Raw genomic sequence first — 27,608 nt, 5'->3', positions numbered from 1 at the left:
ACCTAGAATGTAAGTACTTAATAATATTACTGCTATTAGTATTATTAAAGACTCTCTAGCATTTCTTAGAGAGAAGACATAGCTATTAGTTTCAATTTTTAGCAATTACACAGAGAAATTACACTGTACCTGAATAAACTACTTCCTATGTATGGGGACAGTGTCCTGAGCCATAGCATGGGATTCATAATGATTAAAAATGCTCTCTTAGGCCAAGAAAGAAGGTTTCGGGCTCCTTGATAAAGTCATTGCTTTTTACCTAATTTGATCCTTAAAAGCAAATCTTAAACTTTCACTTCCAGGTGTGATGGAGCAACTGGTATTGGACTAGCCCTTCTGCTAAAAACAATAAAATTTGAGATAATATATGAGGAAATGGTTTGAAGTATTGGACAACAGGAAACACAACACTGTGATCCCCAAGACAATAGAAATCCATAAGGTGAGACCCATGATTTCCCTCGATCTCTATCAGGTCCAGTTATCCAACCATGACAGAGCAAGCTAGAATCCAAGCAGGGCACAGTGGTCCTGCTGAACTATAGAGGCAGATATCAGAATGCTGACGCAGTCAGAATCTGTGGGGCAAGGAACCGTAAAAGAAGGAAGGTATATTAGGGATAAAGACAAGGGAGAGTCCTAGAAGTTGTGCAGAAGATTCTCTGTGAATCCTTGACTCAAGACTATGATGCACGTGCCCTGTGGCCAAGAATACCTAAGGCTTGTAATCACTATGGAGAGCAGTCACCATAGAGACAAGACCAGAATAAAGATACTTGATATCAAACAGTGTTAGCAAACACTGAAGTTCTGGTCAAGGTGGCAGGACATCGTTATAAGCTTATTAACACACATTTATCTGAGATACCAGAAAAGATTAAAACTATGCTCTAGGGTAAGGTTTACTTCAGGCCCACCCTAACAAGGTCTAAAGCCAAGCCTTTAGGAGATCTGCAGTGAAAACCAGATTTGGAACTTGAGACCTGCCAAGATACAGGAGCTTGAGAAACATTAAGATCTCCAAGGAAGAACCCAAGAAATGCATAAAGACAAGCCTAAACAAGTACAAGGTAATTAATTAACCAGTAAATGAGCTGCCTAATAGAAGAAAAGGCAACACTTCTCAAAGGAAGATAACAAATGTCCAGAGCCAACAATGTTCAGTATACAATAAAAAATTGCTAGACATGAAAAAAAACAGCAAACATGACCCATAATCAAGAGAAAACACTGGTGCCATTACTAAGATGATGGATTTAGAAAACAAGAACTTTAAAGCAACAGCTATAAATATGGTTCAAAGAATTAAGGAAGTATGGACTTAATGAGTAACAAGATAGGAAATCTCAGCAGAGAAGTGTAAACTATAAAAAACAGCTAAATGATGAGTTTAGAACTGAAAAAGTACAACAATAAAAAGTTCAAGTAGATCAGAGATGGGAGAAGAAAGTGATGAACTTAAACATAGAAAGAGAGATCTGTAGAAATTATCCAAACTAATTAATAAAGAGAAAAATATATTCAAAAAGTAAACAGATCCTTAGAGACCTGTAGGGCAACAGCAAATGTTCTAAATGTGTGGAATTAAAGACCCAGAAAGAGAAGAACATGAGAAGGGGGCAAAGTAGATGTTTTTCAAGAGAAATGACAAGAAGGCAAGCCACGGGCCAGGAGAAGATTTTGTAACACAGATATCTGACAACTGACTTATGTCCAGAATGTTTAAAATTTTACAACTTAATAATGATAAACAATTTAATTATTTTTTAATATGCAGAAGACTTGAACAGATGCTTTACCAAAGAAGACATATGAATGGCTAGTTAGCACAAAAAGAAATGTTCAACATCATTAGTTATCAGGGAACTGCAAATTAAAGCTATAATAAGACACCACTAGAAAGGCTAGTATTTTAAAAGACTGACAATACCAAGTATTGAGAAAGATGAAGAATAGTTGGGTCTTTTTTACATGACAATTGAAAATGACTTTTTTACATGGCAATTGAAAGTCTAGGTATAATGACTTTGGAAAACAGTTCTGAGAGTTTCTTTTAAAGTTAAGCATATGTTATCATATGAACCTGCTGTTTCTCTCCTAGGTATTTACCAAAATGAAATAAGAATATGTATCCACATAGCCCTCATCTGTGTGTTTGGAGCATCATCCTGTAGACAGAAAGGTCACAGGTTCAATTCCCAGTCAGGGCACATACCCATATTGCAGGTTTGATCCCCAGTCGGTTGCATATGAGAAGGCATCCAATCGATTTCTCTCTCACATCTCTCTCTCTCTCTCTCTCTCTCTCTCTCTCTCTCTCTCCCCCCCCAACCCCCTTCTCTTTCCCTCAAAGCAATGAAAAAATGTCCTTGAGTGAGGATAAAAAATAATATATAGCCACATAAAGACTGTTCATAGCAACTTTATTCATAATAGCCAAAACTGGAACAAACCAAATGTCCACCAATAGGTGAATGGCTAACAAATGGTCATTAACATAATAAAATACTACTCAGCAATAAAAATATAAATTAATAAGTGCAACAATGTAGATGAATCTCAAAAACGTTATGCTGAGTAAAAGAAGTTCAATGCCAACAAGCACATACTGTGTGATTCTGTTCATATGAAGTGCTAGAGAGGCAAAACTAAGTTAAGCTATGGTGACAGAAATCGAATCAATGGTGGCGTGGAGCAGTAGGTGGAAGGAGGGATTGACTGCATACAGGTATGCACAAGGGAACTTTTTGGTGTGAAGAAAATGTGCTACGTCTTGATTGTGGTGATGGTTACATGGGTGTATACATTTATTAAACTATACAGTTAAAAGGTATGAATTTTATTGTATGTAAATTATACCTCACAAAGTTGTTTTTTAAAAAGATACTTACCTCACTCTTTAAATTAATGTCTTGCTGTCATCATCATTGTGTAATGAGTCATTCGGCAACAAATTTTATGAGGAACAAGTTTATTATGAATCACATGCAAGCACCCCAAATGAATGTCTAACCATTCATTTGTGTTATATGAGCATGACTGGAGGAATAAATGCCCCTTAAAATAATAAAACCCCTGCCTGTCATCTCTAATTCCAGGCTGCAGAATGAACTGTAACTTTACAAGAAGGAATTGTAACTTTCTTAGGAAGATGAGAACTAAACAGATGAGAATTTAAACAGTGTTATATGTCAATTACAATGCAACAGAAGTGAAAAAAAAAGAATAGCAAGCAATGCATAAAATTTTAGTGTGAGCACATGTCCTGTGCTACCTATTATACTAGTTTTTGATTGCTGCACAACAAATGATCACCAGCTGGGCAGCTTGAAACAACCCCAGTTCAGTTTTTCACAGGTTGGCAAGCCAGAACGCAGTGGGCTTAGCTATATTCTCAGCAAGGAGTGTCACAAGGCCCAGTCAAGGTGTCAGCTGGGCTGGGCTCGGCTCTTATCTGAAGACTCTGGAGAAGAATCTCTTACAAAGCGTCTTTAGCTCATGGGCAGAACTCACTTCCTTGGATGTGCAGGACTGAGATTTCATTTTCTTTCTCGCTACCTAGAAACTACCTGCATTTCTTCACTCATGGCTGCCCTCCTCCCTCTTCAAAGCCAATAAAAATGGGTTGAGTCCTTCTCAGCTTAGACTCTGGCTTCCCGTCAGCCAGAGGAAACTCTGCTTTTAAAGGTCTTGTGTGACTGGATCAGGTGAACCTGGAGAGTAAGTTCAACTGATTAGTAACCTTAATTACACCTGAAAAAAATCACTTTTGCCATGTCACATAACTTAATCATAGGAGTAACACTAGGGGCAGAGATCACGGGGAATCACAGAATGCTAGATTCTACCCAGCACCACTGACTTTCTTTGCATTCCTAGAAATAGCATTCTGAAGTTGTTTTTAAAGTGGTTTTTAAAAATGAGTGCCGCCAGTCAGTGATTCAGGACCTGCTTTCCAGATTACAGTTATTAAGAATGGGATACCACAGAAAATACCAGATTTAAAGTTAGAGGAACTGTGTTTACATCCCAAGAATTCAGGAAAGAGAGAAGTCAATACGAGTTGGGGAAAAGAAAAAATACAAAGCAGCTTGCTAGAGGAAGTGGCGCCTACGCAAAGTTCTAGGAGGCACAGAATTTGGGTAGGAGTGAACGTGACTAGAGACAGGAATGGACAGGGCATTGGCTGAGCAGTGAGGAGGCCTGCCTGAGAGCCTGTTGGCGGGGGTCGGGGGCAGGGGGGTATAGTAGAAGACAAGATGTAGACAGTGGAAGCGAAAGTAAAGGCGGCTTTGTAAACCAGGGCAAGAGTTTGCATTTGATTCAATAAGCAATGCTGAGTCTTTGAAAACCTTTCTGTAAGAGTATGCCAAACGGTTGGAAATTTGGGGGTTGGTGAGAAAAATGAGAAGATTAGAGGAAAAATCATTAGAAAGCTATGGGGGGCAGAACTGCTTATCTAATAGAGATGTATATAGACATTCTATGATGGGTGGGATGGGTTTTTTCCTGTTCCAGAAAAAATTAAAGGGGAAAAACAAGAATGGCAAAATTGTTTTGTAATTGACAAAGCTTTATAGTAGGTACATGGGAGTTCAATACACTATTCTCCCTACTTTTGCATTGCTTGAATGCCTCCATAACAACAACAGAAAGTTTATGTTCTTTGCAGTAATCCAGGAGTGAAGTCATGAAAACCTAGACATGGATGATAGCAGGGAAAAGAGAAAAAATGACTAATTCAACAGACAATTTGACCTTGATAACAGATTTGATATAACTTCAGCTAAAAAAAAACAAAAACAAATCTGACTCATTCATACAGCCTTGGAAATAGAATAATGTTGTGAAAGGAATGAACCATTCACTTTCAATAAATTTCTGAACTTTTTAAATGAAGTACCTAATTAGTCTGTATGATTGGAATGCATATAAAAATTTATAATCCATTTAAGTTAAATTTTTGTCTACAGATCTCTTTGTCTACTACACTGTAGGAGACCATTCTGTGTGGCCTGGGCCCAGCTCCCACTTGGAGACATACAGAACCCATGCCCACGGACAGGTTCTCCCATGGGAAATCAGACCTGAAATGTGCCTAGGCCACTTTGAGTCTTGCTCTTGATAAAAAACTCCCTCATCCTGAATTGAGGACATTTACTGCAAAGTAACTTCCTAAAATTCAAGCTAAACCTTCCAAGTATGAGTGTAACTGGTTCAACCACTTTTGCCTTTTCATTTGCAAATATCCCTCTTCTGTGATGTGATTAGCAGCACTGGCTCCTTTGTTTTCTGTAAAAGGTAACCACCTACAGTGAACCTGTGCATAGTAAATGAGGACCATCATATAATATGCTGGGAGATAGAAATAAAGGCCTGTTATGGCAGAGGTGGCAGCTTTTGTTCCCCTTGAGAGAAAAGCCATGCTGTCCCTTTTCCTCCACTGGACTTGGTAGTCCGTGTGAATGTCTCATTTCATCCATAATGACTCAGACACTATGGGATGGTGTTTGCATCCCTACACCACACTAGAAAACTGAACAGATTTTTATCAAATTTAGAGGGTCTGTTTGAAAAGTTTCGCCAATTAAAATACAGCTTTATTTGGTCTACACCAAAAAAAATCATTTTGTGGGGCCTTTAGAGGTGTCTCATTTTTTTAAGACACATCAATGCAGTATATTGCTTTTAAAGTTTTCTGCAGTTTGAGTTCAGAAATTGACCTTTTTAAAAATTTTTCCAAGACTCTTTTGGGTAGAAGTACCCAAAATGTCCAAATGCTTACTTGTTGTCCCAAGTGATGTATTTTAAATTTTCTTGATATAGACATAAGAAGTTACAACAGATAAAATTGCTGTGCTGAAGATAAACAATTCTTATTTCCATATCTGCAAGAACATCAAAAGGAGAATTTCTTAAAAATTTTCATGTAATTCTAGAAGGAATACTTCTTGGGAGCAGAACGGGAGAGATAGGTTTTTAAAGATAATGAAAGTGATGTCTGATGTAGAACACTCATAGAGCCAATTTGGAAAGACAGGCTCTCCATGGGCAGGCTGCTATGGAGTCAAATGCCCAAACTAAAACCACGAGTGCCAGAAGAGAAGGGCAGTTCGTTTCCAGTGCAGTCGATACCTGAGGCTTCCATGAGAGCCAGTCAAGAGGTACCCACACTCTTGTATAAGCACTTAAAATTAACATCTTGCCTAAAAGTCATTTGGCTATAAACACAGAGAAAAGGCCATGTGGATTAAGATACCACAAATTGAGAAAATAGTGATTTCAAACTTAAGCTCTAAATCAATTAAGCTAAGGGACCTAGTGTTATTTTACAATCTGAAATGTGTCTCCATTATCAAACCCAAAGGTACTAAGCTATTTCAACAAGAAACATGTGCTGGATCCAATTACCAACCAAGTCCCAAGAGTTACAGAAATCTTTATTTTCAGATTAATGGCCAGACCCAGTCACTTCAAAAAAAATAGCACCTAGCTCTGACTGGTGTGGCTCAATGGGATGGGCGTTGTTCCACAAACCAAAAGGTTGCCAGTTGGATTCCTGGTCAGGGCACATGCCTGGATGGTGAGCCAGGTACCCAGTTGGGGGCATGTGAGAAGCAACTGATTGATGTTTCTCTCCCTCTCTTCCCCTCTCTCTAAAAATAAATAAAATATTTTAAAATACTAATATCTAGACCTAAACAACATATTATAATGAAGAATGGAAAGTGGATATTTATTGTCTAAAACCATGTATTTTCTTAAGCTGGCCCTTCACTTTCAAATATTTGCACTTTTCAGTAAGTGGCTACTCTGGTGTTATCATTACAAGGTCAGATGGTTTAAAATACAGGCAAACAGTTTAATTTGTGATCATGTTGCTTCCCACACAAACAACTCCAGGTAGCGTGACCCAATGTAAAGGGAAGCAGGTTTATTCACATGTGTACCAGAGAACAGAATGACTAATGATAATGAAAGAAGCTTTGCTGTAAAGTTCAAATAATTAAATCTCTTTTAATCATTAAAATAATTTTTAAATTACAGCTCAATAATTATTTTATTGTTTCTACTGAAGTTTGTGAATGCTAAATGAGTCTCCTGGTCAATGCCGAATATAGCTAATAAATAATACAGCTAAATGAAATGGAGACGATATACCATACATTAAATCAATAATTATGTAAAAAGGTGTTAATAGATTCTGAAGACAGATTATAGGGTTTCTCAGAAAGAAGTATTCATCTTAATCACTTTGTAACAGGAAAAATGGTAGCAGAAGAGATTACAAAGCCTCCTTCCCCAGTATAAAGGGCAAAGTGGTATCCCCCAAAAAAGGTATGTCCACGTCCTAATCTTAAAAACCTGTGAACATTACTTCATTTGTAAAAAGGGTCCTTGCACATGTAATTAAGAATTATCTAGGTGGGCCTTAAATCCAAAGACAAGTGTCCTCATAAAAGACACACAGAGGACAGGCAAAGGGAGGAAAGGAAAAGGCCATGTGAAGATGGGGACAGAGACTGCAGCTGCGCTGCCACAAGCCAAGGAATGCATGGAGCTGCAGAAACTGGAATAGGAAAGTAAGGGTTCTCCCCTAGAGCCTCTGGAGTCCTGCAGTCCTACCGACACCATGATTTCAGACTTCTAGCCTCCAGACTGTGAGGGAATAAATTTCTCTGGTTTTAAGCCACCAAGTTTATGGTAATTTGTTACAGTTATAGGAAACTAATACACCTGGAGATTTAAAACCAGAATGTCCTCAAGAAATTGTTTTCTGAAAGAAAAACAAAACTGATTAGGTGATTCCTGATCTCTCCTCCAAAGCTACTGGCAGATTTTGTAACATGAAATCCAATATGCCCTGGGCATTGTAGACATTCATCCATTTGCTACCTCATCCTGATGGGTATTCCAGCAACCCATTCTGTTACTCTATACGGCTTCTACCAAGCCACAGATATCCTCCAAAGTCTGCATTTGCTAATTTAGACTAAAACTGTGCACTAAAACCATACCAGGAGCCTGAAAACCCTGGAAATGCTGATTTAGAAAGTCTGGTGTGGGAACAAGACATTTGCATATTTAATAACCTTCATAAAAGATGGTATTGTCCACCAAAGTCTAAAACCTTGAACCTAGGGCATTCAGCAGTTGGACTTACTCTATGCTACCCTCCAAAACCCACTTGGGTTGATAGGAAAGGGGAACAGTGTGATGGCAAGAACAGGAGGCACAAGGCTGGAGGACAGAGAATACACATAAGAAAGCTAAACAGGCCCTTGCCAGTGTGGCTCAGTTGGTTGGGCATCATCTCACAAAGTGAATGGTCACTGGTTCAATTCCCAGTAAGGTCATTGTGGGCCAGGTCCCCAGTTGCGGCCACAGAAGAGGCAACTGATTGATGTCTTTGTTTCACATCAGTGTTCCTCTTCCTTTCTTTCTCCTTCCTTTCCCCTCTTTCTAAAAATAAGTAAATAAAATATTTAAAAGGAAGGAAAGAAGGAAGGGAGGGAGGAAGGGAGGAAGGAGGGCAGGCTAGACAGAAGTTCCAGTCAAGATGGAAAGTAGGTAAATGTTGTGCATGCCTCCTCCCATGACCACATCAACATTACAGCTAAATGATAGGACAATCAACCTGGAGAACCATTTGAAGACTCATTGATATCACACTTTATAACTAAGGATATAAAGAAGAAGCCACAATGAGACTGGTAGGTGGGACAGAGACCCTAAACGGGCTGGCACCACATCCACATATGATGGTTGAGAATTGGGAGAGATATCTCAGCTGCAGAGGCTCATCCTGAGAAGCAAGGTGTCCCAGCCCCACATGGGCTCCCCAGTCTGGAGCACCAATGCCAGGAAGAAGAACCCATACGACATCTGCCTGTACAAATCACCAGAGATTCTGTCTGTCTTGGTAAGACAGAAGGCTGCTGGAAACCCAGGTGTCCTCCTAAAGGGCCTTTTCACAGACTCACACTCACTCTTTGGAATTTACCCTGGGGTCTAGCAGAGGGACAACAGCTCAGGAGGCGCCAGAGGTATACAGTGAAAAATTGAGTTGTGTGGCTTCAGGGTGAGTGCTGGAGGGACAGCCACCATTGTCCCTGTATTGAGCCTTCCTCCCACACAGCCAGCAGCTGGACACCACCTTTCCTCTGTTCCGCCTTCCCACATGTGGCCAAATCTGAATATGTATTAGCTTGGTGAACACCACTTGCTCCACCCAGATGACTCTCTGAGAGCCTGCCCTACCCAACTCAGACATGGTAAGAAGCTCTTTTGTTATCAGACAGCTGGCATTGGCCTGTGTGCCATCATTTTTAAAGCTTTTAAAGGTCTGCCAGCTCCAGGCAGGCAATGGCTGGTTTCAGTGTGGGCTGTGCCTTTTTTGAGTGGCCCAAGGCTAAGCACTGGTGCTAAATCTAAACATGCATTTACATTGTGATCACTCAGCGCACTGCAGTGTCTCCCTGAGATCCTGCCTCACCCAACATGAGTACCAGTCAAGGCTCTTTCAGCAGCTGAGCCTAACAAGCAGCCAGCAGGCAGTGACAGATCTCAAGTGCCCTGAGCATCTTGTTGAGTGGCCCCAGACCTGGTACTGGTTTGCAGTATAACCTCTCCCACATGCCTCCAGGTCTAACACAAACAGCTAACAATTGAAGGTCACTTTGTGACCCCTACAGTGTAGCCAGGGCTGGTCACAGGCATCTGACATTGATCTGCACTGGAACCCCTCCCAAGAGGCCCCAGAACCAACATACCCAGTGGCCAGCTTCATACCACAACAGAGCACCACCCAATTAGCTCCACAAATGGCACACCCAAAGAATGGTCTTGGCATGCACCAGAGCCCACCTGGGTGAATCCCACTCCATGGGGTCTGCCCCTGAACAGCAGTTAGTATGTTGTGCTCATGGCCAATCTAAGGGTCAATCCTACCCACTGACATGCCAATGGTAATTAAGGCTCAATTACAATAGGAGGGCACACACAACTCACACAAGAGACACTCCTGAAGCAATCGGCTCAGGTCAGGGAGACTGCACCAGTGGGTCCTACAGGATACTTCCTATATAAGGGCACCATGCCAAGACTGAGACACATAGCACATCTACCTAATGCACAGAAACAACACATAGCCAAAATAAGGAGACAAAAGAAACATGCTCCAAATGAAAGAACAGGACAAAACTCCAGAAAAAGAACTAAACAAAATAGAGGCAAGCAATCTACCAGATGCAGTGTTCAAAATACTGGTTATGAGGATGCTTAATGAACTTAACGAGAACTTCAATAAAGACAGAGTAAGCATGAAAAAAAGGACATAGAAACTATAAAAAACAACCAACGAGAAATGAATACAATAAGTAAAATAAAGAATACACTGGAAGGAATCAATAGCAATTAGATGAAACAGAGGACTGACTCAGCCATTTGAAAGACAAGGCAGCAAAAATACCCAATCAGGAAGGAAGGAAGGAAGGAAAGTTCCAAAAAAATTAGGCGAGTTTAGGGACCTCTGAGAGAACATCAAGCATAACAACATTCACATCACAGCAGTACCAGAAGGAGAAAGACAGCAAGGGATTGAGAACCTATTCCAAAAATAATGACAAAAGTTTTTCTAACCTGGTGAAGCAAAAAGACATAAAGTCCAGGAAACACAGATGTAGAATCACATCTACAATGGAGTTCCCATAAGACTGTCAGCTGATTTCCCAACAGAAACTTTTAGGCCAGAAGGGATTGATACAAAATATTCAAAGAGATGAAAAACAAGGACCTACAACCAAGACTTCCTGGTTATAGGGGAAATAAAGAGCTTCCTGACAAGAAAAAGCTAAAGAAGTTCATCACCACCAAAACAATATTATAAGAAATGTTAAAGGGACTTCTTTAAGAAGGAAAAAAGCGGGTACATAAATATGAATAATAAATTGGAAATAACAATACACTTATAAAAATCACTTTAAATGTAAATACATTAACATTCCAATCGAAGGACATAGAGGAGCTAAATGAATTAGAAAACAAGATATATACATATGTCATCTGCAAGAGACCTACTTCATTGAAAGATACACACAAAGTAAAGTGATAGAAAAAGATACTTCATGCAAATGGAAATAAAGCTGAGGTAGTAATAGTTATATCAGACAAAGTAGAATTTAAAACAAAGGTTACAAAAAGAAACAAAGAAAAATATTTCATAATGATAAAGGGATTTTAACACCCCACTGTCATCAATGGACAGAGGTTCCAGACAGAAAATCAAAAAGGAAACATTAGACCAGATATATTTAAAATTTCAGAGAATTTCACCACAAAGCAGCAGAACATACACACTTTTCAAGTGCATGTGGAACATTTTCCAGGATAGACCACATGTTAGGACACAAAACAAGTCTCAATAAATTTAAGAAGATTGATCCCATATCAAGCATATTCCCTAATTACAATGGTATAAAACTAGAAATCCATTACAGGAAAAAACGGAAAAACACACAAAAACATGGAGGCTAAAGAACATGCTACTAAACAATGAATGAGTTAGCAACGAGATCAAGGAAGATGTCAAAAGGTACCTTGAGACAAATGAAAATGAGGACACAACAATCAAAAATCTGTGGGACACTGGGTAAGCAATCCTAAGGGGGAAATTCATAGCATTACAGGCCTATCTCAAAAAACAAGAAAAAGTTCAAATAAACAACCTAACTTCGCAATTAAAGGAACTTGAAAAGAATAAACAAGACCCAAAATGAATAGAAGGAAGGAAATAATTAAGATCAGAGCAGAAATAAATGAAATAGAGTATAAAAAACAATACAAAAGATGAATAAAACCAAGAGCTGGCTCCTTAAAAAGATCAACAAAATTGATAAACCTTGAAACAGACTCAAAAAGAAAAAAAAAAGAGGACCCAAATAAAATAAGTGAACGAGAAGTGGCAATGGACATCACAGAAATACAAAGGATTATAAGGAAATACTGTGAACAATTCAATGCTGACATATTGGACAATCTGGAAGAAATGGATAAATTTCTAGAAACATACAATATTCCAACACCGAATCAAGAAGAAACAAAAAATCTAAGCAGACCATTTACTTTTAACAAAACCAAATCAGTAATATAAAAAAAACTCAAACAAATAAAAGTCCCGGGCCAAATGACTTCATAAGTAAGTTTTACCAAACATTTAAAGAACACCAATTCTTCTCAACCTATTCTGAAATATTCAAGAGGAGAAAAGGCTCCCAAGTCCATTTTATGAAGTCAGCATTCGCGATTCTAAAACCAGACAAAGACATTTTTACACACACACACACACATATGCCAATATCCCTCATGAACATATATGTAAAAATCCTCAATAAAGTATTAGCAAAACAAAATCAGCAATACATTAAAAAGATCATATACCATGATCAAATGGAATTTATTCCTGGGATGATAGGTCAGTTCAATATTCACAAATTAATTTATGTAATACTTTGCATAAACAAAGTGAAGGATAAAAATCATAGGATCATATTGATAGATGCAGAAGAAGCAATTTACAAAATCCAACATCCATTTATGATTAAAAAAAAAAAAACCTCTCAGCAAAATGGGGATAGAGGGAACATACCTTAATATTATAAAGGCCCTATAAAAGAAACCAAGAGCTAACATCATTCTCAATAGGGAAAAGCTAAAAGCATTCTCCTTAAGATCAGGAATAAGACAAGGATGTCCACTTTCCCCACTTTTATTCAACATAATATTGGCAGTCTCTGCCACAGCAATCAGACAAGAAAAGCAATTAAAAAACATCTAAACTGGAAATAAAAAACTAAAACTGTCATTATTTATAGATGATATGATACTAAAGATTCCACCAAAAAAAAAAAACTATCAGAAGTGATAAATGAATTCAGTATAGCATCAGTTTACAAAATTAATATTCAGAAATTGGTTGCATTCTTATACACCAATAATGAACTGTCAGAAAGAGAATCTAAGAAAATAATTGCATGTACAATTGCACCCAAATAAATAAATAAATGCATAGGAATAGATTTAACTGAGAAGATAAAGACCTGTACTTGGAAAATTATAAGACACTGAAGAAAAAAATCAAAGAAGATACAAATAAATGGAAGCATATACCATGCTCATAGGAAGAACTGGCACTGGTAACACATCCATATAACTTACAGATTCCATGCAATCTCTATAAACATACCAATGGCATTTTTCACAGAACTAGAGCAAATAATTCTAAAATTTACTGGGAACCACAAAAGGACCAAAAAAGCCACAGCAATCTTGATAAAGAAGAACAAAGTTGGAGGTATCATGCCACAATACCTAATTTCAAACTATACAACAATGCTATAGTAATCAAAACAGCATGGTACTATCATAAAAACAGAGACATACATCAATGGAACAGAATAAAGAGCCCAGAAATAAACCCATGTCTCTATGGTCAATTAATATTTGACAAAGGGGGTAGGAGCACAAAATGGAGTAAAAATAGCCCCTCCAACAAATGGTGTTGGGAGAACTGGAATGGTACATGCATAAAATGTAATTAGACCACCAACTGACAGCATACACCAGATTAAACTCAAAATGGATAAGGGACTTAAACATAAGCTGTGACACTATAAAAGTCCCAGAGGAAAACATAGGCAGGAAATTTTCAAATATCTCATGCAGCAATATTTTCGTCAACACATCCTCTAGGACAAGGGATAAAAAGAAAAAAAAAATGGGACTACACCAAATTAAAAAGCTCCTGCACAGCTAAAGAACACATCATCAAAATGAAAAGAGATCCAACCATATGGGAAAACATTTGCCAATGATACTTTGGACAAGGGTTTGATCTCCAAAATATATGAAGAACCCATATGATTCAACACTAGGAAGATAAATCATCCAATCAAAAAAATGGACAAAAGCCCTGAACACTTCTCCAAAAAGGACATACAGAGGGCCCTGAAGTATATGAAAGGATGTTCAGCATCAGTAGCCATCAGAGAGATGTAAATTAAAACCACAATGAGATACCACTGCACACCAGTCAAAATGGCCATCATAAACAAATCAATAAACAACAAGTGCTGGCAAGGATGTGGAGAAAAGGGAACCCTAGTGCACTGTTGGTGGGAATGCAGACTGGTGTAGCCACTGTAGAGAACAGTACGGAATTTTCTCAATTTCCTCCAAAAACTAAAAATGGAACTGCTTTTTGACCTGGCAATTCCGCTGCTGGGATTATACCCTAACAATCCTGAAACACCAGTTGAAAGGACCTATGCACCCCAAGATTTATAGCAGCTTTATTTACAATAGCCAAGTGCTGGAAACAGCCTAAGTACCCATCAGTAAATGAGTGGATCGAAAAACTGTGGTACATTTACACAATGGAATACTACACAACAGAAGAAAAGAAGGAACTCCTACTTTTCATGACTGCATGAATGGAACTGGAGACTGTTACGCTAAGTGAAATAAGACAGGTGGCGAAAGAAGTACCATGTAATCTCACCTATAGGAGAAACCTAATGAACAAAACAAATAAACAAGTAAAACAGGACCAGAGGCATGGGAAGCAAGGGACAGACTGACAAACACCAGAGTGGGGTGGGAGCAGGATAAGTGGGGAAAGTGGAAGAGTCTAGTCAAGGAACAGGTATAAATGACCCAGGGACGTGGACAATGGGGTGGAGGTTGACTGTGGGAGCCAGGAACGGGGGGAGGGGAATGAGCGGGGCAAGGGACAGCAAAGGGGGCAACTTGGGACAACTCTACTAGAACAACAAAAAATAAATTGATAAATACTTCTGATTCAAAAAGTTAGAAAATAACTTGAAAACAATTTAAGAAGAATTTACTAAATACCTACTCTATGTCAGATACTGTGCTAGGAGCAGGGCCTCTGATGATGAATAAGATGGTCCCTCCCTTCCTCTCAAGGACAAATCCAGGGGCCTGGCAGAAAAGCCAAAACATCAGCAGTCTGTGAGGCCTGATCTCAGTGGGACCAGAGAGCTTAGCCAGTGGCTTAGCTGATTTTTCCCTGAGGTCATGTTCTATACGGAACTGATGTTACCAGAAAATGGAAGTCAGTGGTACTGAATTTAAGAAGTTGGCATTTATAAAATGCTATAGGAGTTTGAGAAAATTCTCCACTCCTGATTAAGTGAAAATATAGAAAGGATATTAAATGTTACTGGCCTGGTTAACAAATAAAGCAGGTGATTTGGTCTCTGACACTTTAGGGAATTCCTTAATGAAATACCAAACTATAGTACTAGAGTCAGTCCTTTGCAAAGAGGAACTACCTGAATTTTCAGAGTACAACTCTGCCCAATTTCATTAACATCACTGATGTCACTATGAAATTATATGGCTAAGTTCAGAACTATGATACTGTTTTGTTCATAAAAATATAACTGTGGCTAGAAACACCACTTCCCCCAGAACCAGTGATCCCAACCAGAACTGGCATCCATCCATCCATTCAACCAGTCTGTATGAGCTCCTACACTGTGTAGGCACTGAGTTTGCAGCAATGACCACATAGTCTTGGTTTCTGCAGGGGCTCATTCTTTAATGTGTTCCATCAAGTGCCACCCCCATAACTGTGAGGCAGATATTGCTCATCAGTCACAGCATCCTGTCCTGCAAACCTTACCAGAGGTGTCCAACCTTTTGGCATCTCTGGACCACACTGGAAGAAGAGTTGTTTTGGGCCACACATTAACCACACTGCAACACACAATCATGAAAAAGTCTCAGACTGTTTTAAGTAAATTTACGATTTCATGTTGGGCCTCATTCATAGCCATCGTGAGCCACATGCGGCCCACAGGCCACAAGTTAGACACACCTGCAAGACTCATGAGACTATTATCAGTCAAAGGTAGAACATAAGAGGAAACTTAATAGCCACCAGATCCTAACTAAACACTAACCTGTGGTTCCCCACAAAATGCTACTGCCTTAGTTCATGCCATTTTCTGTTTGTCTTTGACCTCTCTCCTCTACCATGAACATCAAAATCAACTCTTAACATACAGCTCAAATGCTCTGCCTTGACGTTTCCCAGTTCTCTGCATTTGGATATAAATTCTTCCTATCCTGAACCTGTTTCTCACCATTATTTTAGTGTATCTAATAAAGTGCATGTCATGTCTCCCACAGTGCATCTTAAGGATAAAAAATGAGCACTTTATATCTTTGAGTGCCTCATATTATGTCACATACAGCTTTGCACACACACACACACGAAATCACATGCTTGCTAAGCACTAGTTCAATTATGAGACCACCTAGGTTGATTAAGAGAGAACATTCAAGGTCACTTGGGAAAAAGCTTATTGTGAATCTGTGTTCAATGGGGGCATATCATTTCTACTGTTCTGGTTATCAAGTTGCATTTACAACACAAACTACCCTCAGGATTGTATTTATATAAAAGAAAAGTTTTGATATAAAGAAATGAAACTACCGTAGATTCTTAACCTGTGAGTTGTGGACTTCTGGTGGCTGTGACACCTCTAATACTGTATACAGCACTTGTACATATATGCATAGGTGTGTTTTCCTGGGGAAAGGATTCACCAGATTCTGGAGAGGTTGTAAAAACTAAAGTATGCAGTGACTGACTGATGCAGACAGAGATGTTCATATGTTTGTTCTCACACATCAAAATGGGAAAGGGCAGGACCCCATTTACTGCTGTTTCTAGGTGTTCATCTTTCAGGGTGATCCTGGTAATCTCCAAATTGTTTTTCCTACGTTCATTGACCACAAAATAAAATATGAAACAATAAACTCATAAAGACGTACACTTTTTTAGCATAAAAACTTCTAAATAATCAATATCTATTAAACTTCCAGGTTTTTAGAACCTAATACACCTTTATGAACTTGGCAGTTTTTTGATGTTATGTACCTTCAGGAAAAATGTTCTCCAAAAAATCCAAATTGAAATATATTAGCTAAGTTAAAGGTGTTTAGATTAGTAATTAGTTGCAGTTTTTCAACCTAGGGAAATATAAACAAGGGCCTAGGAAAAGAAAATGGACACCCGTAACATGAATAGTATTACTGAATTAATGTTTATTTAAAATCATACACGAGTTTTCCCACAAGTGTAAACAGACTGTTTCATTTTATAACCATATTTACAGACACCAGATAACTATAACTAACTTTTGTCCACAAGACATACTGGATCAAACACAGTGATCAATTCAGAGGTTATCTTTTTAAAAAGGATTTAAACTACGAAAATGATCAGTCAGTTGCTTGTGAAACTTCTCATCTAAAAAAAAGTTCTTACTAAATCAAATGTATACAATGAATTAGTGTGCAATCAAATCCAGATATGTTCCTCAGGGTGTGCCAGAGGTAAGCAAAGTAATATTAATAGAATTAAGTTCACTAAAAAATAAAGGATTTTTTTCTGGTTATATGGAAACATCATGGCGCACTGTCATTATCTGACATGGAAACCCAGTAAGACATGTTTCAATAGCAACTTTTTGTTGTTTTTATAAAGGTAAAACAAAATTTGCAACAGAACAAGTGAATTATTAATTCTAGAAAGTGAGCCAGAGAGAGCTGTTCTGTGTAAGAACATGCAATCTCCACAAATAATGTCTCATTTCAGTGTATGAGAGAAAGCATGTTTAAAATTTAAACAGACCTCTGTCAGCCTCTAGGGGAACAATTCTCCATTTGCTTCATCTACAGAGACTGTAGTTAGGTGATGACACAGCTCCTTTTAATGTGTACAATTTTTTAAAAGTGACAATTTACTTATTCTATTTTATTGATTTGCACATTTCAAATGCAGCCATGTTAATGACAAAACATGTACAAATACTCTACAAGATAAAAATAACAATTATATACAGTTTGAAAAATCAAATCAAAATTTAACCACAGTATCTTTCACCTAGTCCAATGACTAGAGACTTTCCAACACCAGTAACTACCAGGTACTCCAACACTCTGAACAAAGCCTCGGTGGTACATCCAGATTTTTCTTGCCTTCCAAATACTTTCAATGCTTTCTTTAAAGCATGTTTACAATTTACCCGCTTTTAAATTGGCAATAGCTGCCTGAGCAATGCTTTATGCCACAAATCAAAGCCTTTTCCTAACCAAAAGCTACTATTAATTGAAATTAATTTTACCATTCATATTAAGTTCAGATGTCTAGATCCCAGATACCTGGGTATGAAATATTAAAATCTGCCAAGAGGAATTAATAGTTTTCTTCTTTTCTTTTAATATAACCCACTATATAATAGTGAACTAAATATATTTGTTTCATAGAAACAACTTACATTTGCCAATACAGGGCAAATGGTCTATTTACATAATAAGGACTGCCTAACTGACAGTGAGTGTTGCCCACCAGGCTCCAAGTCAGTGGAGCTAATACGGTGGAGCTCGCTGCTGAATGGACTTTCCCTTCAGGATACGTCGGATCTGGAACGAAAATAAATAGGATTTGTAAGTTTATTTTTTATGGTCAAAACACCGTATTTCTTTTATCATTTCATTACTTTCTTATATACTCTATATCATCCTGTCAAGCTGTAAGTATAGTAAGATATATGCAACATGTCAAGATTTTAAGGTGACCTAAAAATACTCTAACTCCTTTGAAAGCTTACCAATCTTTGAGTGCAAGAGCATCTCTATTAAAATGATCTGAAGTTGAAAATCTCCAGCAGCTTAAATAAGACCTATATTCCTATATTCCTAGAAGTGAATACATTCCTTTCTATGGGTTCCTATAACATTATGATCACATGAGGAATGTGAACCAAACAGTTAAATTGCATTTCATATATTTTATTTTGCACTTATCAAAATATGTCATGACCTACTTATAGCCACAATCACCCTCATTTCCTCCAGGGAAAAATTCCATAAAAAATATCTAACGTTCTTAAAAGATTCAGTCCTTACTGTCAAGAAAAGTTCAGTCACGTGAAACTATTCAGTCCCCAAAGAAAATATATAGCCATATGATGAGTAAAGCATAATTTTGTTTAAAGTATAAAATATTTCTAGGTTCTAAATTACATAAATACCTTCCTATTTCTTAATTAGTATCAGTTAGTAGACAGAAATAATTGTAACAGCTGACGTTTACTGAGCCCTTACGACGTGCTAGGGACTTTCCTGAACACTCGGCACAGACTGACTCATTGAATACCGCCAGACACAAACACGGACGGAACCTGCCAAAGAGCACCCGCTGGCCTCCACCCTGAACACCCTTATCTGCCTTGATGTCTCAGGCCCAGTGCCTGAAAGCACTTCCTGTCACTTCCGCAACCCTCACCTGTTCTCCCACAGGGCCATCAGGAACCAAATGTACTGGCTGTTCGTTCTCCAAGTTCCGAGTGCTTGGGTCTGCTCCCTTCCTCATCAACAGGCGGACCGCATCCAGCTGTGTCACCCGGTACTGCAGACTGGCAGCAACGTGGAGGGCAGTGTTTCCATTGTAAGCCTGAATGCAGAGACAAAGTGACATCTATCAAGAAAAGGACTCCCATGAAAACAGCTCCAAAGCTTGAAAATGGTGTAAAAAAAAGTTATAACTTTGATGCTGTTATGAAGTTTTCAAAAAGTACCTTTGCATTCACAAAAGACAGGCAACTAGGCAGCTCCAAAAAGAGGCGAATGAGTTCCAGATTTGCTTCCTCAGCTGCCAAATGCAGGGCTGTGCGGCCACTTTTACGATCCTTGTCGAAGGCAAGAGGGAAAAAAGCATGAACATCCACACACCATGTCTTAATATGCTTTTCACCCAGTCTCTCGAATACCTGACTCACCCCTGGAGACCACTTTGTATCCTCTTGCACAGAGCCTTCCTTAACCCCCAACTACACGAAATCTCTCATTCCTGTTATTCCCCATTAATTTGCCTGTATGCCCCTTATCACAGTCTACCCTTGCATACAGGGTGGCCATAAAATGCAGAAACACAGACTAGACTGTTTTATTATGCACTGTAATATAATGCAATAAAGCACATATCATGTACTTGCCCACATTTCCAGACTTGGTAGATACCCTGTAGACTTATAATTAGTTATATTTACATTTCTCACCTTTTCTATTAGACAATCAGGTCCCAAGGGACCCAGGACCCTAAATCACAGCTTATGATTCAGGCATTTTCTTCCCCAGAGCCCCTAACTCAGTGCATTGTACATAAGAGGTACTCAGAAATAAACACCAAATTTGAAGAGAAGGAACTGTTTTCCATTTAAAAAAAAAAAACAGAAGATCAAGCAACCCTTATAAAAAGCACCACCATGATTATCGGTCTCTGAAAATGGATGCCAAAATAGCAAGATCAATTTCAAGCACTTTTTTTTCCTTTCAAAGACTTATTTCACAGCTAAATGACCTTTTGCTTAATAACCCAAATATTAAAAGTAAATCAAGAAAGCAGATGAGATAGTCTTATAAAATCTAAGCTTCTTAACTATCCATACTCTGCCACTCAACTCTATCATAAAAAAAACAAACAAACAGGAAAATTGTTTCAATCTCTACTTAGGGATAGGTCTTTTGCTGAAACCACTTTTCTCCCCTATCCCACCTCCAAACCCTTCTGTGAATTTACCTTAGCTTCCACTGATGCTCCCATTTGAATCAGACACTTAATGGTGTCAACCAAACTCTTATTCTTCAGTAAAAGCTCCTGAACTTCTGGTGAATGGGGCTGTTGATTTCTCTGGAGTTCATGCACCACAGCATTGTGGGCAATAACCGCACAGTGCAGAGGAGTTAGGCCTACAAAAATTATAATAAGGCAGGGGTTGATCGAGCAAACTATCTAGTCTTTCAGTTGTTCTACAATTACAAACCTTGAGGATGGTCTCTAACGTGCCCATACGAATGGGTTCCACAGGAACTAGTAAGGCAACCTGAATAATCCTTCCATCGGATCTTAGTGCTAATTTTATCTATAGAATATTTTATTTTTAATTACCTCCCTTCCTTCTTGGTATGAACCTTAATACACCTTTAGAACTAAAGGACCCTCTTAATAAATGGCTTTTCACCCAATAAAGCGTCATTTGCTTACCATCATAGTTAGTTGCCTCAAGATCCACAAACTGATTGCTCATCACTGCACCCTTCTGAATTGCCTGCAAAATTTAAAAACAGGTATCTGTTAACAAGAGACAAGCTACACAAATACTTGCCTATTACTATTCCAAGAAATGATAAGTCAACTCAAAATAGATTATTACAACAGGCAACCCACATCCAACTTCTAACATCCAAGCCCTGCGACAATGGGTGATGGAAGCCTGGCCCACCGCCTCTTACCTGAAGCACCTGGGAGTGGCCCTTCTCAGCACAGACATGCAGAGGGGTTCTTCCCCAGCAGTCGGTGGTGTTCACCTGGGCCCCAAGGTTCACCAGATCCTGCACAATTAGATGCTGATTGGCAGCCACTGCCACCTGAAAGGCACTCTGTGGACATTCAGAAGAAGAAAAATATATTTTTAAAACATGTACCACTATCATAACAAGGCATATGAACATAAACTGAGGGAAAAACTCGCACAGAAAAAAATAAATCCTATTAATAAGTAGTAAGATACTGTAACAGAAGACAACTAAAATGAACTTTGGGTGTGGTTTTATTATACCCAGTTAGTCTTTGGTCAAGTAACTACAAAGTTAATGTTAATAACTTCAAGGTTGATGGTGGCAAAGAGTCAACATCTCAAAGTTAATATTAACTAAACTCTCTTGGTCTTGAGCTCTGAAGCTACCTGTAAATAAATGTGAGAGTGGCTGCCATTCTCATCACAATGACAGAATCTTTCCCATTTCACTCTGTCAAGGTCCTCACCTGTCCATTGTGCTCTTTAATATCCAGCATGTGAAGGGCATTCATCTTTCTTGCAAGTACATAGGCAAGTGCTCTTCTCCCTTGAGCGACTGCAATATGGAGAAATCTAGAAAACAAGGAAAGGAAAACAGGTGAATTTCTTCTGACTTCACTAAGTTTGTCTTTAAAAAAACACTCTTGTAGCCCTTTTCTCAATATGTTGGTTCACACCAATAAAACATTACAAAGCATAAACTGTCTTTTTTGCAAGTTGATAATACATCTGATTTGCAACAAGATGAGTGAGCCTATGAGAAAGAAAAAAAAAGGATGCCAAGCGCCATACTGATCAGTTTAAACCTATTACTTTTAATATTTGTATAAATGCCCTCGCTCATGTGGATTAAATGCTGGCCTGTGAACCAAAAGGTTGCTGGTTCAATTCCCAGTCAGGGCATATGCCCAGGGTTATGGGTCAGGTCCCTGCTTGGGGGCATCCGAAAGGCAACCTACTGATGTCTCTCTCATACATCTCGCACATTGATGTTTCTCTCCTTCTCTTTCTCCCTCCCTTCTCCTCTCTCTAAAAATTAAAAAAAAAAAAACACCTCTATGAGAGAGGTATTATTATTTTACAAGTCTAGAAACTGAGGCAGAAAGAATTTACATAACTTGCCCAAGGCCACAAAAATGTCAAGACAGTTAAGTATTCAATCTACAAATCAACTCATAGTTGACCATGACCAACAAATCATGATCTGTTTTTTTCTCTATAGATACAGTCTATGTTGGTCTTTTGAAACCAATTATTCAAAGAAGATGCATATTTTTGGTAATTTAGAACAGGTAATTTGTTCAGCCGGGTGGGGGGAGAAGAAGGGAAAACTCTTTCTTAAAATATTAACTATCACTGATCAGCAATTTCTACCTACACTGATCATCTTGATTAGCCAACCATTTCCTAAGGTGTGACTGGGGACACCATAGAGAAATTCTCTGCCCACCATGTGCAACATGTACAATTTACCAAAGTAGGTACGTGAGAAAAAGGGATACTCACGTGTCACCATCTGCATCCTTTGAAAGAAACTGGTCTTGGGAGATATTTGCCAATTTGCTTTCTTCCTGCTCCACTTGCCACTGAAAAAATGACTTCCCTAACTGTGCGGTGTTCATTGGATTTCCGATAATGTTCTGGAATGGCAGCGAAGTGCTTAAAGGCACAGAACCTGTGTCATGCCCTGTCATGGCCTCACAGGCACTGTGTGGCATCATGCTGAAGTTCTGCACGTGGGCATCATTCTGTTGCTGAATACTGGGGGAAGTCTGAACAGGAACAGCAACATTCTCACATTCCCCATGACTATTTAGGAGGGATGCAAAACTTTGGTTTGGGCAGAACTGTAGTTCTTGGTTATCAAAGACGTTTGGTTCATAGCTGGGGGACTGGGATGTTCTGGAATAAGGACTGTATTCCAGTGTTGGATTGTGGGTATAGGGTGACGGCTGCTGCTGCATGTTCTGGTTCTGTGGAGAATACTGGTACATGGAAGCCTGATCCATCATGTGCGGGGAGCTGTTTACTTGGAACAGTTGGTACTTCTGAGGTGGACTGAAGACCTGCCCTCCATGGAAGTCCTGACACTGCTCTCGGGGAGAGCTCTGAGTGAGTCCCACAGGGCTCACCCAGCTCACTTGGACTGTATTCAGGGAAACCGGGTTGCATTCATTCTTAATGTTGATAATGTTCTGAAGCAGATCAGCACTGCTGTCCGGTTTAGGTTCATTGTGATGAGCATCTTCCATGCTCTCCGCAGGTGTTGGCGTTTGAGGTGGTGTCTGCAAAGAAAAAGTAAATTGCACCTTCCTTCCAAAATTTTCCCAGGAATAATTTCCAAAAGGTACTGAGAAGAAAATAGTGGGATATTTACCAAAAACTGAGTATGCAGCAAAGCTGGCCTTTTGCAACCTGGTCCATCAGACAATGAATCAGGTCCTTTCCTTTTCCCACTATATGACACTGTGTTTGTCAATTCTGTACACAAAAAAGAAATATGGAATCTGTGATTATTTTACTTAGCAAATTTTACCCATAATCACACTACATTATTTCACTCTAAAGCCCCTACAACATCATGAATAGAAGTAACTCTTACCTGTGAATTGCTCTCTGTTCACACCTTGTGTCTATAAGGAAAAAAGTTTCTAATTTAGTGTAATATTAATGGCTTCCTGCTTAATATACAGCAATCAGCATACTTATCTCTACCACTCTTTATAGCTCACCATAAAGCTTTGATATAGGTAGTCTCTCAGTATTTATTTTCTATCTTAATTGTCATTCTATCTTACAAGTTCCCCCATTTGCACTTTCACCTTAGTTCGCCTACATTAAGATAAAATAAATAAGGCCATTTGAGTTTTCCCTTTCTAGTCAAAATGTTCCATTTCAGTTGAACTCCATTTATTTCCCTGCGTCCTAATTTGCCTTCATCTGTTCATTCATTCAGTTTCTCTTGTGACTTACCAAGTGCCTGGCACTGGGCTAAGTGATAGGAATACGGCAGACAGCAAGGCACATACACTCTCTGTCCTATGGACTTTGTGGTCCACAAAACTCTTATCGGACTTAGGTGAGCAAAGAATAATAACCCCAACAGACTAGCCTTCCTGACCCCCGTCCCAAAACAAAAAATAAGTGCCACCTTAAAATCATCTGCCGCTTGGCTGGCAGCCTTCTGTTTGTGACTTCGGATGTGCAGCAGGAGTTCCTTCACCGAGTTCTTCACTCGAACACCTTGAAAGGGTCCTCTCTGCTGCCTTCCAACCCCCATATGGGGCTCAACTGTTCAAAAGAAAACAGAACATAGCCCAATTAAATCTCTTCACAGGCCCAAACCTTAGTAACCTCAAAGCATAACAGTCTAATTATGAAGCCCCCAACTGCCAGAATGCCATGCCTCTCCAATTCGTTCTGATAAGTGGTCTACACATCAGCCCTACTTAAGGTCTGACGCTGCCTGATACCTTTCCTGATCAGGCACTCTAAAGAATGAAAGTTCCAGAGGTCTTCAAAGCCAACAGATAAACCCAATTCAAGCCTCTCTGTCTCTCAGCCCTATTAACCTATAAGATAGTATCACAGATTTGCCACCCTAACTCTCACAGATCTACAATTATTCTTGACTTATGAAAAGCCTCGGGGGAGCAAGGGATGATGAATTTTTAGTTTTCAAACCAGACTTTGTGTCCACATAAAAATTTAAAAGTCTGTTAATCTACTCAAGTAAGAAAGCACAAAACAAACTTTCTCTAAAGATATTAACATAGCAAAGCCTAACAATGAACAGTGTTAGATTTATTATTTCACTCAGTTCAATCAGCTATGCCAAGAAATCGGCTTAAATTCACTGAGCTAAAACACACTTGCGCACACACAAGCAGGATTTTCCCTCAGACTGTTTTTGAAACTGCTCACAGAAGCTTTCTAAGTAAAAAGGAAATCTGTAACCTGATTTCACACTTAAACTTTAAAATGTAGTCTGACTACAGCATTCCACTTCTGACGACCATTACTATGCCACAACCTCTTGGGATGAGTTGAACACAAAGTAAACATGCAAGCTGTCAGGAAATGAATAATTCTGCCACTTCACTGAAAGTGGAAAACAAAAAAGGAAAAAGATGGGACAAGAAACAAGGCATAATTTGAACATACATACAATAAATATATGAAAGAAACAACTTAATGATGGGGCAAATTAAATGACTAGTTGGTTTTATGTTGAAGTTTAGGAATATCTTGCCAGAATCTAACACAACGTTTCTCTGGAATGATAGGAGTTAATAACTCAACATCACAGGAAGGAAAAATCAGTTTCAGAAATCCCCTGTGGTTATGCCATAAGCCAGGGAACTAGCCAAACAGTTTCAACCAGATGAAACCCAAACTCGGGGAAAAGGCTCTACACACCACACACACACACACAATTTTTGCTTTTGCTGACACTTAACACACACAGAGCACCTTATACAAACAAGTGGCTTAAAACACTTCTTTAAATGAAAACGGAAAATCACTTTTTGAAATAAAATACAACCAAAACAGCAGTGGCTAACAGTGGAGAACACCTAAAAGAGAACGTTCTTTATACCATGCTGATTACATTCCCCAACAGCTGAGGTTATCTAGAGGTTCCGCAGTGTACCCACAGCGGCATCCTGTTTTTCCCCAAATTATGCAACTCAGTTCATTAAGAAAGGAAACAAATCGGCCCTGACTGGGCAGCTCAGTCGGTTTCCAGTTCAGCTTCACCTATGTCTTGATAATATCGGTTTCTTTTCTCTTAACATTAAGTCCTATTACTTAAAATTTCCACAAATACTTAAGAAGAAATAAGTCATGACCTTAAACACAGTATTCAAACCTTTTCACGCACACAAAAAGCCACAAGAAAAAAAAAAGCCTACACCTACGTCAGATCCCGAACCTCACCACACTATGTGAATTACAGCTTAATGAAACTACTTAAGAAAAAAGAGGCGGGGAGGAAAATCTACCGTGGTTCATCCCCCCCCCCCCCCCCCCCACCCCGCTAGAGCACAGAGCTCTCGGTTCCGAGAGGCGTTCCAAGCTACGAAGCCAGCTGGACGGACCGGATTTCACAGACCGTCAAAAGGCATCGAGTTGTATCAAAAGCCTAGCACAGACTAAGGCATCCAGTAGTCACCTAATAAATGACGGCTAGTGTGATTATGTACTGCTAAAGAAAACGTAGAAGCCACCTAGCAACCGGTTGAGGCACTTCGTATCTGGGTGGCTGGACTCTCCCCTCCCGGAGGTGTGTGGGCCGAGGGTGGACTGGGTGCTGGGGCCGCCCCGACCCGGCCGGTGGGTACCTTGCAGCCGCTCCGATCGCGCGCCGCCTCTCGGCCGGGTTTCCACCGCCCCGCAGGAGGACGCTGACGAGACGGAGAAGTCGGACGAGTCGGAGCCCGGCGAGCCGGGCGCCGAGGGCCCAGGCGCGGAGCAGCTGGCGTCGCAGGCGCCCGGGGCCGCGGCGGGCGGCGACGCGCCGTAGAAGTAGGCCAAGTTGAGGCGGGCTGGTCATGAGGCCGCCGTCCCCGGCCGCGTCCAGCAGCCCCTCTCCGCCGCGGCTGTCGTCCAGCAGCTTGTCCACGATCATGCTCCCAGGCTTGGCGCTCGGGGACCCCCAGACACCAGCGTGCGGCTGCCCCCGGCTGAGGTTGTGGCTGTGACGGGACCCAGACGTCTTGGAGGGAGGACGGCGCAGACTCGGGCGCGGCCCCAGTCCGCCCATCTTATAACCCCCTTCAAGGCCAGGGGCGGGGAGAAAGGACCGCCACCGCTCCGGCCTCCCCCGCACCCAGCCTGGCGATTGGTGGTGTCTGTGCCTCCCGTCCCTCCTCCGGATGCGCTCAGTTTCCAGTAAAATGTACAGGATGAGGCAATGTGCCCTCCGCCCTCGCCCCGCCCGCAGGGCGCCGCCTAGACAGACCGGTTGTTTTCTTGCACTTCAACTACAAACCCCAACCGAGGGCAAGCTTCCCGCCTCCGGGACCCCTGAACCCCCGCCCCCACCGTAGGCGCGTGCACAGGCCTCGACCCCGGCTCGCTCTCGCCCCGCACGGAGGAGACGGTGTGCGGCTGGGACCTTGGGGCTCCAGCTGGAGGCTGGGAGGTTGGGAG

At 40.0% G+C, this 27,608-nt stretch overlaps 1 protein-coding gene and 1 long non-coding RNA gene across 2 annotated transcripts; one reads left to right on the top strand and one right to left on the bottom strand.

The window, feature by feature from the left end:
• Positions 1–13,543: 13,543 nt before the first annotated feature.
• On the top strand, positions 13,544–25,114 carry LOC118498880. The gene is made up of 4 exons (XR_004901369.1): positions 13,544–13,555; positions 16,648–16,652; positions 16,689–16,696; positions 24,964–25,114. It is a non-coding gene; the product is annotated as an uncharacterized LOC118498880 (long non-coding RNA).
• On the bottom strand, positions 17,120–27,220 carry NFKBIZ (NFKB inhibitor zeta). Its single transcript, XM_028504789.2, is given in 13 exon segments — positions 17,120–18,516; positions 19,382–19,549; positions 19,674–19,784; positions 20,675–20,844; positions 21,140–21,203; positions 21,388–21,534; positions 21,920–22,025; positions 22,959–23,737; positions 23,830–23,933; positions 24,055–24,085; positions 24,604–24,743; positions 26,798–26,996; positions 26,998–27,220. Coding segments are annotated over 13 exon segments (2,295 nt in total). The 5' UTR covers position 27,220; the 3' UTR covers positions 17,120–18,462.
• Between the last annotated feature and the right edge of the window lie 388 nt (positions 27,221–27,608).

This window comes from Phyllostomus discolor, chromosome 2, assembly GCF_004126475.2.
Source record: "Phyllostomus discolor isolate MPI-MPIP mPhyDis1 chromosome 2, mPhyDis1.pri.v3, whole genome shotgun sequence".
Taxonomy (NCBI): domain Eukaryota; kingdom Metazoa; phylum Chordata; class Mammalia; order Chiroptera; family Phyllostomidae; genus Phyllostomus; species Phyllostomus discolor.
Note: the sequence above shows the minus strand (reverse complement) of the source record. Positions and strands in the feature narration are given on the sequence as shown.